This window comes from Stegodyphus dumicola, chromosome 7, assembly GCF_044657685.1.
Source record: "Stegodyphus dumicola isolate Sdum_Otavi_A_Nest chromosome 7, ASM4465768v1".
NCBI lineage: Eukaryota > Metazoa > Arthropoda > Arachnida > Araneae > Eresidae > Stegodyphus > Stegodyphus dumicola.
The window spans coordinates 16,690,102-16,699,855 of NC_140774.1; the positions used below are offsets into that span (position 1 = coordinate 16,690,102).

Genomic DNA, 9,754 nt, shown 5'->3' on the forward strand with positions numbered 1-9,754 from the left:
CATCGTTATAAATAAAACAGAAAAATTATACATTTTGTTATTTTTATGCAGTTTGAAGTCATTTGAATTTAGATTACACCACACCAGTTTGTTAATTTTGGTGACTTTGGAAGTGCATAAAACTTCTCAGTCATCTCACAGAGCCAATAAAATGATAATAATCTTTATTTTACTGAAATCATTTATTGGATGTAACACCTAACATCTTCCGAAAGGTAAATATTAAAAAAAAATATCATTCGAAATATATTATTTCATTATAATGTTACTCATAAAAACTTATCTGCTTAATATTATAGGTAACATTATAACAACAGAAGTAAAAAACACTACTTCATTAACCATTTAAAAATGTATATTTTGAGGGCACACGATATTTAAGAGCTGCATGGAATAATACGGCTCTGAGAAAGACGACAACCACGTTAGCTTTGGTTCAACCCCCCTCCCAACGTATTTACATTAGAGCTACTAGAGATACAGGCTGACTCGTCAGCCATTTTGAATCTAAGCTTTAGTGTTGCAATTTAGGTGTGGAGCGGCAACTTTGGCTCTTTAGCGCTGTCCGCTAAAATTTAACATTCTAGAGAATCCGAATTTCAGCTTTTTTATGCACTCCTATAAAGATGTGTGGCTTTTTCCCCTTCTTTTGTCTGCAGTTCAGATTCTTTCTCGTATTTTTTTTTTTTTAAATTGCCAAATTTCTCGTATGATTCAAGTTATTTTAAAAGTTTTTAAAACATTTTCACATATCATATTTCAAATTTGTATTTTTAGTTAAAAATACTTTCTTTTTGAATTTCTTTATTGAATTTTCAATTTTTTCTTTTAAATACACGCATAATGTTATTTATCTCAAAATGTATTTTTTGACAAGAGCTTTCCCTCAACCACATTCTTAATATGGTTGAGGGAAATCCCTCAACCTCCATTAATTTAGGATAAGGTTTAATCTTTAATTTTTGTTTTTTATTTTTAATATGTTATTTGAATTTTGCTCACATGGAATCAAACGTCTATTACTGTAGCAAATTTGTTAAAAATGTTATTTTGTGTGTGTTTCCAGAAAAAGCTCCTAAACACTTTATGATTTAAATACTGATTCAAGATATACACCTTAATTTACATCTTCTCAAACGGAAGTGACGTCTGGCGAGCAACCGAGAGTGGGGAGCTCTGGGATAGATAAGAACCCAATGTCTAGGCGCTTGTTACATTTACTTTCGTTGGCATAATAAAAAATGTTGCCTAGATCCTTAAAGGAACCATATTGTCGTCACCAAAGCTGTTCTCCCGATAATTACCCGAATATTTCAGTGTACTAATTACTTTCCCTATTTCTTTCTCTTGCTCCTCTTAGAAATTTAGGGCTTCGGGCCAAAAGACTGAAACCATCTTTCGGACCGAAGCTGTTTGTATGACATCTGGGAGAACTGTGTACAAAATATAAAGTCCAAATTTGATTATTTAAGTGATTCTCCAGCTATGGAGAAAGCGATAACGAAGAATTTTGTCGCAAAATCACGTATTTTAGTTTATCCAGTCTATGAAATTTTAGTAATAAAAATTCATTTGCATGCATGTCCGTTAGAAAATTAATTCTTGCATCAGTTTTGTAGTGGAATTGACATATTTTCGTTCTCCTAGATTAGCTAACAAGTATCTCATTTTTGTATTCCAATTAGATGGTCAGCATTAAGTATAATCAGAAAAGTCTTCAATATTCATTCAGCTTGCTTTCAATAGAAAGTGATGCTTTGTTAAATGAAAAATTTATTTTTCTTTTCACTTCATGACTTGTGATTGTTATTCATCAGTTCTTGAAAAACTAAATGAACTTTTTCACAGAATTCCTTTACTAAGCCTATTTCGTACTGGTAAATTTTAATATATCACAGGTATACTTCGATACATAAATATGTTACGGTGATTGCAAACGTAAATATGAGCTTGAAAAATTAAGTGTATGACTATTGTACTCAATGATAGTTTTGTTGAGTGCGTGATGAATCCATTAACAACGGAAAGGAGTTTTCTTGAGGCATTTCTTTCTCTAAACTTGTTGCTGAAATGTGCCTATAGCTGTTGAACTCCAGTATGTGTTGGTGCACAACACGAAAAGTGAATAAATACTGTGTTAGGCATTTTTAAAGAATAAACAGGTTAGTATTCTGCTGAAATGGAAATTCATAACAGATTTGTCTTCTTAAACTTCTGCTAAAGGAAAAATCAATAACAGATTGTTTTCATTAAACTGTTTGTTTCATTGAACTGTAAACAGATTGTTTTCATTTGACGTAAATTTTTTTTAAAGTTGCGATATCTAAAATACATATCACAGTGATATTGCAGTTTAACTGATTCACAAGACCATGTGGGGACTAAAAATCAAAAGGAAATGCTTAAGCAATTTCTTATTTTTTTTTTTCCAAATATTAAATGAAATACTTGTGTATGAATCCATGAAACATATTTAAGTAGATATACTACTCTAAAACTTTAATTTTATACATCTGTTCTTCTGGGATTGGAATCTTTGAATGAATAATATATGTAAATGAATAATCAGCCTTCATAAGGTATATTTAACTAGTGGTTTTCAAGGGTAGATATTTTTAAAGATGCATATGAACATGCACAGTGGGAAGGATTGTTACACATGTGAAATTTGTTACCAATTCTTTGTGCAAAGTTGTGACTTAGAAAGACATATGCTTGCACATACAAAGCAGACTCCTAACACATGTGCTGTATGTGACTGTACTTTTGCACAAAAGTCTTCTTTACAGGCACATATGCTGATCCATACAGGAGAAAAACCTTATGTATGTGATACTTGTAATAAACCATTCAGGCGAAAGGAGCGTTTGTTGGAACATATGCACATTCACACAGGTGTGAAACCTAATGTATGTGATATATGTAATAAATCGTTCACACGAAAAGAGCGTTTAGTGCTTCATAAGCGTATCCACACAGGTGAGAAACCATATGTGTGTGAAGTTTGTAACAAAGCATTCACTGAAAAGGAGCGTTTGGTAGTGCATGCACGAACCCATACTGGAGAGAAACCTTACATGTGTGATATGTGTAACATGTCTTTCACACAAAAGGTTAATTTAATGATGCACATGCAAATTCATACAGGCGAAAAACATCATGCATGTGATGTGTGTAACAAATTGTTCAGAAAAAAGCATGACTTAAAGTTGCATAAGCGTCTTCATACTGGAGAAAAACCTCATGTATGTGTCACATGTAAAAGGGCATTTGCAGAAAAACAAAATTTAGCAAAGCATATGCGCATTCATACTGGAGAAAAGCGTCACATGTGCGATATATGTCGCAAGTCATTCACGCGAAATTTTGGTTTATTGGCACATATGCGCACACACACTGGAGAGAAACCATATGCGTGTGAATTATGTAGCAGATCGTTCACTCAGAAATGTAGTTTAATAAAGCATATGCGTGGTCATACAGGAGAGAAACCTTATCTATGTGATATATGCGACAAATCGTTCACGCGGAAGCAGCATTTAATGAATCATACACGTCTTTTTCACACAGAGAAGGAAGCTCACACAGCACCAAATCAAGAGGAAAATCATATAGGTGGCAATGAAACTTGACTGTATTCCAAATATATCAAAAAATTAATTTGAAAAGTTATCTATTTGAGGTTATATATAGCTGCCAGCTGTTCTGGTTTATCTTCACATTTCGTGGTCTCTCGCTAGATCATCGAATCTCCTGGTTTTTAATTTTTAGCCTTTACTAAGAATAATGTTTGTAAGTAATAAATGAAATTCGTTTAATTAATGAGGCTTTAATTGTGCAAATTCTATTCTAATAGCTTTAGTAATTTTTAGCATACATTTTCTTGCTAAATTTTACTTTAACTGAATTGTTGTAATCTACTACAGTACAAAGTCCGTAATCCAGACTCGTCGGGACTTTGGTGATTCTGGATAGGGGTTTTTCCAGATTATAGATCATCAATTTAAATCTGGTAAGATGGCATGCAGAAATTATACAATTAAAAATATGAAACCTTTATTTATGAAATAAAGAGCAGTTATGATCTAAAGGGTATCAAAATTCACAAAAAAAAAAAGCTTAATATTTATTTGTTTACTTTATTAAACATTTCTTTCAATGTAAGTTGCTTCGTTTTTTGTGCTAAATGCGAATGCGTAAACATTAAACGCGCATGCGTAAACGTATTACAAAAAAAAAGTTTGTGGCTTTGAGGTCTGGATTATAGATCATTCCGGATAATAGACGTCCGGATTACAGACTTTGTACTGTATAAGCATTTATAGAACTTTTCATGAAGAGTCAGACCATGATTAATTAGTTAATATTTATGTTTAGTATAATTTTACATCAACATTTGGTATCATATCATGTTTATCTAATATGTACATCAATTACTAATTTTATTTCCATGGTATTTAAAAGCACTTTTATAAATTAAAGCTAGCCACACTTGACCTTTTTCCCATTTTTTGGTTTTATGTGTAAGTGATACCTGTTTCTGGAATTAATGCAATATTAATTTTTTTTTACATCAGATTTGTATAAATATTCGACCGAAGTTCTGCAGCTTTTTTTTTATTATAAATACAAATGAAGCAGTACAAAAACATAATATTTCATTGAATCACATAAGCACCATTTTGTTCTTGCTGTCTCTCTGGCAGCTGGAAATTTCCTTAAAAAATTATTAAGTTTGTTCATAAAGAAGTTACAAGTGCTGTTTAATAGTCTCCAGAGAAGTGAACTCATGGCTATTCAGAGAATTTGGAAGAGATGAAAATTTTAGGGGTCAAGGCATGGGGAATGTGGTAGGGTTGATACAAAACATCTTAGATATACTCAATAAATCTTTGTCAGACATTCATCGAAATGCGAGACTGAGTATTGTCATGACAAAAGATCAACATTTTGTCAATTCTAGCTGTTTTACTTCAATTTCTGTTTTATTTAACTGAAACTATAATCTGATTTGGTATGAACAATTCATAATTATACAGTTCCTGTGTAGTCTCACCACACACAAAGATTACTTTTTTGGAATGTAGCCCCCCCTTTTGATATTATTAAAGGATGTACATTTGGTATACCTCATGATCTTACCTTAATGGCTTCATGGCGTCATGGAGTAAGCGAATGATGGCATTTAGCTTACCCCATGATGGCTTACCTTTCAAATCAATATGAAAAATATTAGAAAACAATGTGGGAACGTAATAAAAAATTATGTTACAGCCAAAGGGGGGGTTTAATGGCTTACCTTTATATATTAAATATCATGTTCTTTGCACTTAAACCATTAAATTCAATTAAACAGCAATATCACAAAATAATTTAAAAAGAGCATATCTTTAGAAATTCCGATACACGGTCTCGTGTGCTGGAAATAATTTTTTTTTTTATTAATGTACAGTGTTGCCATTGTTCGCTTTGAAATCATTGAGTTTGTTAATCAAAAATTCGTTAAAGTTTTACAAAATATGAAATCGATAGTAAAACAAATTCCAAATTTGGGCTTCCAGATGCCCTTTTTTCGAGTGTAGGACTGCATTATTTAAACTTGTCAACTATATTTCATCAAACTTGAACTACATTATTTAAACAATATTTTTTAAACTTGTCAAATACATTTCATCAGTCTCTGCAATTTTCAACAAGCTCGCCAATTTTATCTTTTGAGTATTTCATCAAAACCAAGCAATACAGTTCTCTCATGTAGTTGTTCGAATCAATTACTGTCTTTTCACTCATATTTGACTGTTTGTTGCATTATCTTCTGGAATTTAGTTCTTCAGCATAGCAGTATGTGAAGCACAAGGTAATCTTGGAAGTATGAAATGAATTATCAGTACAAAGACCATTTTTTTCCATGGCAGCTTTTTACACTAAATCTCCAGTACTTTATTTCCCTGTAAATGATTTGATTTGATGTCCATTTTTACACTATGGCTTAAGTTCATGGTATGTTAAATATAGTTAACATTTTAGAAAAAAAAAAAAAAAAATTATTAATGAAGAATACAAAAGAAGGAATGATACTACAAAGAACCTAATGCTTATTTTCAAATTCATGGAAAGTTAAAAGTTGGCAACATTTTAAAGAGAAAATATTTAACGATATCACACAGTCAGAAATGAGGGTGAAAATAAAAAAATATGTCATGTTATAAATATCACAAACAATGATTGCTTCTTTTCTAATTGATTATAAGTTAAAACAATAAACATTTCACAGAAAGAAAGGAATATTGAATTGAGATATCTTAGGAATAGCATCATAATCAAAACAGGCTGAAAATCAAATCCATTGCAGGTAAAAATCTGGGGGTTATATTTGCCACATTTGGTGACCAGTCTTTTGATTGTGACAATTGCTCAAGGTGGCAGCTTTAGTACCTCTCTTTCTTTTAACATTATTGTATAGTATCGAATTCACGTTTCGAATAGTGGTTCATTTAAAAAAAAAAGGAGCTTTATTATTTCATTTTATCAAGAAATAAAATGACAAAATTCGAGTAAGCATATTCTGCTACGTAAGTATGGGGACTCTCATAGCAGCTTATGTACCCAATATTTTTTAAAAAATCACGTACTGTAGGCTTTGAAAGCCCTTCATGAAGGCATCCTTCTCCTTAGGCACAAAATTATAATGTGATTTACCACAAGCAAAGAAACAAAATAAAAAGCATGCTGTATTTTGCTAAAATTGGTCTTTCTGAACTGTATAACGTGTAGTTTCATGGATAGCTTCTTTTAATTTGCACTTATTTATGGAATTTAGTTGTCCAGAGCAGACATAGTCTGCGATGCTGCAGTTTTCAAACCATCTTTGAACTGTGTCATCAGCACTTTACCCATATACAGCTCATATTTTATGTGTAGCATTTTGGGATCTTTTAAAATAAAAAAAATAATAATAATAATATGATAAGGATGAACAGTGGCGTAGCTAGGGTGGAGCAAAGGGGGACATCTGTCCCCGGGCGCAGCATCCAGGGGATGCCAAATTGATGGTACGAAATTTTAGAATAAAGTGTTTTCCATTCGTGGCACACAGAAAGGGGTGCAAAATCTTCAGTTGTCCCCGGGTGCTGAAAACCCTAGCTATGCCTCTGAGAATGAACTTTTGGATATAGCATTCTTAGCACTACAATGAAAAATTACACCATAGCATATGCTAGGATTGTGCAACATGAAGCTGAAAAGACCATATTTACAGATATGCTTTATTCAAGATTACTTTTTGTCTGCAATAAGAAAATGATTAGAAGAATACTTGGCTGATCTTTAGAATATGGTAACTGGTAGTTTGGCGACATTTTGGAGGCGATAAAGGTTACTACCTGGGACTTTGGTTATAATGTGAGCAGTACTCAGTTCTGATTACGCATTATTTTGTGTGAGGGAAATGAGAGATCATGGGATATGTCATGTGATATTAATGGATGAATTACGATTCTTTAATCGGAAAAGGGGGGAATTTGGAAAAATATCTGTAGCTGTATATTATTTTGTATTAAGCTTCATTGTGTGTTGTGTGAAGTAGGGTTGAATAATTTTGGGATTGTATGGCGCTGTCTAAAGTGAAAAATCGTATGAATGTTTGGAAGATGAAGGTTTTAAACATCTTGCTATGAACCACAAATATTATTTTAAAGATCCGGAAACAGGTGCACATACCAATACAATAGAGGGCACGTGGAGTGCTATAAAAAGCGACATTCCGAGGCATTGTGATAAAGAGAATTTTGCTTTTTATTTAGCGGAGTAAGTGTGGAGGAAAAATTCGCAGAAAAAGTCTTTCAATAATTTTATTGAATACATAATAAAAGTGTATCCACCATGTAAGCAAGATTCTGAAGAAGATTAGGTAAGTTAGTATTTTTAATTATTTGAGGATATTATTTTTATGCATTGTTTTAATGTAAGGTGGAAGTAAAGTAATTTGGTATTATTGCGAAAATTGTTATTAGCAATGATTTAGTTTAAAGTAATTAGGATTCTAAGCTAATTTTTATTAATTTAATGTATGTGCTTATTTATATTTTAAGTAGTGTTTTTGAATTTAATTATATTTTAATTAAATGATAGTTATTTTGTGAATTTTATGTTTGTAGGAATTTAGTATACGTTTTAGTTGAAGTAAACGTGCATGGAAATAATTTAAATATTTGACACTAAGTATTTGTAATGCTTGCGGTATGAATTCTTTGGTGACGTTTGTAATATAATAGACAGTTTTGGGATATTTTATTTATTTTATATGTGGAAATGTTCATATTTGGAAAGGGTGTATACTTTTTCGCGATCAGGTAATTTCATATATGTTCTTTTTACCGGGTTTAAAGATTCAAAAAATTGTCATGTATTTTCGTGAAATTTTTCTAATTTATGAGAAAAAAGCAGTGTACATGGATATAGTGAAGAGTGTGCGCAGTGCCATTTTTGTGCAATTCTGGGATTTTTTTTAAGTAAAAATAAGTCGACGTGTACATGGTTTATGTGTATGTGTTATTTTGAAAAACGCGTAAGGAGTATGGTATTGTGCACTTTTTCCCAATTTTGCAGTGAATATTTGTCATGATTAAGCAGTTTTGTTAGATAAAATTTCTAGCGTAAGTGTAATTCGGCTAGTAGATTGTTGGAAGAAGTGTTCAGTAGATAAAAAGAAAAGAAACATGTCTTTACTTCATGAAGACAAAATGCCGGCGGGGAAAAAAAAAATAGAGGGTTGCTATAGGAGAGTTGGTCGCCAAAAAATCGCCAAGTTGCCATAATCTAAAGATCAACCGAATACATGTGTATATTTGAAAAACTGTAGAACTTTCCAGATGTAATTCATTAACCTGAATCATGCATTATAAAGTAAATTTAAGTCTATTTTCAGATCTTTTAAAATTGATCACCTCACAAAGCAGAAACTTCTGGAAACTCCCGGTTTTTAATACTGCAAGGTTGGCAGGTATGCTAATGCATTATGGTATTTCTTTACCATTGTGATCTTGATTAAATTAATTTTATGATATATTTGAGAGATTCTATGTGTATTTATAATAAATTATATGAGTAAATTAGTTTAAAGGATCATAGTTTATTTTATTATATTAATTTCTTGCATATATTTTCAAATGGCGATAATTCCAGAATCACTTTTATGAATGTAATGTAGCACTGAAAGCATCATTTGATGTGCAACTGCTATCATATGAATTCAGCAATGCATAATTCAAGGTGAAGGCAAGCTGTTCCCAGTTTTTCTTGTTATCCTGTTTTGGCAGACTCCCATAATTCCCCCTTCTTTCTTTTAAATATAAACAGTAAATTATGGTAAGCTGTTCCAAGCAGATTTTTGTTCTGCCATTTTGCTAAACTGAATAATAGTCACTGTCTTTGAGCACAATTGTAGAATCTATGTAACTTGCGGTTTGTTGTTAAATGAAGGTTGCTTGTCTTTTTTCAGTAAACCTGTGTTTTGCCAGGAATGAAAGTGGGTTGATCTAGCAATTAATATAACTATACATAATTATTATACTAAGGCTGCTATAATTAGGAAGTATCTGTCCTGTTAAAGAATGCTAGAGTTGCTTTCAGTTCAATGCTTGAAAGTATCTTTTTTTCAGTTACTGTTAGGCTGGTGACAAAGCCAGTGCAACTGGTGCAAAAGCACCTGGTGGAAAAGTTTTTAGAATTTAGAAAAAGCAGCAAACTTTTTTTG

At 31.8% G+C, this 9,754-nt stretch overlaps 1 protein-coding gene across 1 annotated transcript; it reads left to right on the forward strand.

Annotated features, from left to right (window-relative positions):
* Window positions 1-1,375: 1,375 nt before the first annotated feature.
* Window positions 1,376-4,496, forward strand: LOC118188452 (uncharacterized). Its single transcript, XM_035358888.2, has one exon. The coding sequence runs from the start codon at window positions 2,622-2,624 to the stop codon at window positions 3,630-3,632; it is 1,011 nt and encodes a 336-aa protein (XP_035214779.1). The 5' UTR covers window positions 1,376-2,621; the 3' UTR covers window positions 3,633-4,496.
* Window positions 4,497-9,754: the final 5,258 nt, after the last annotated feature.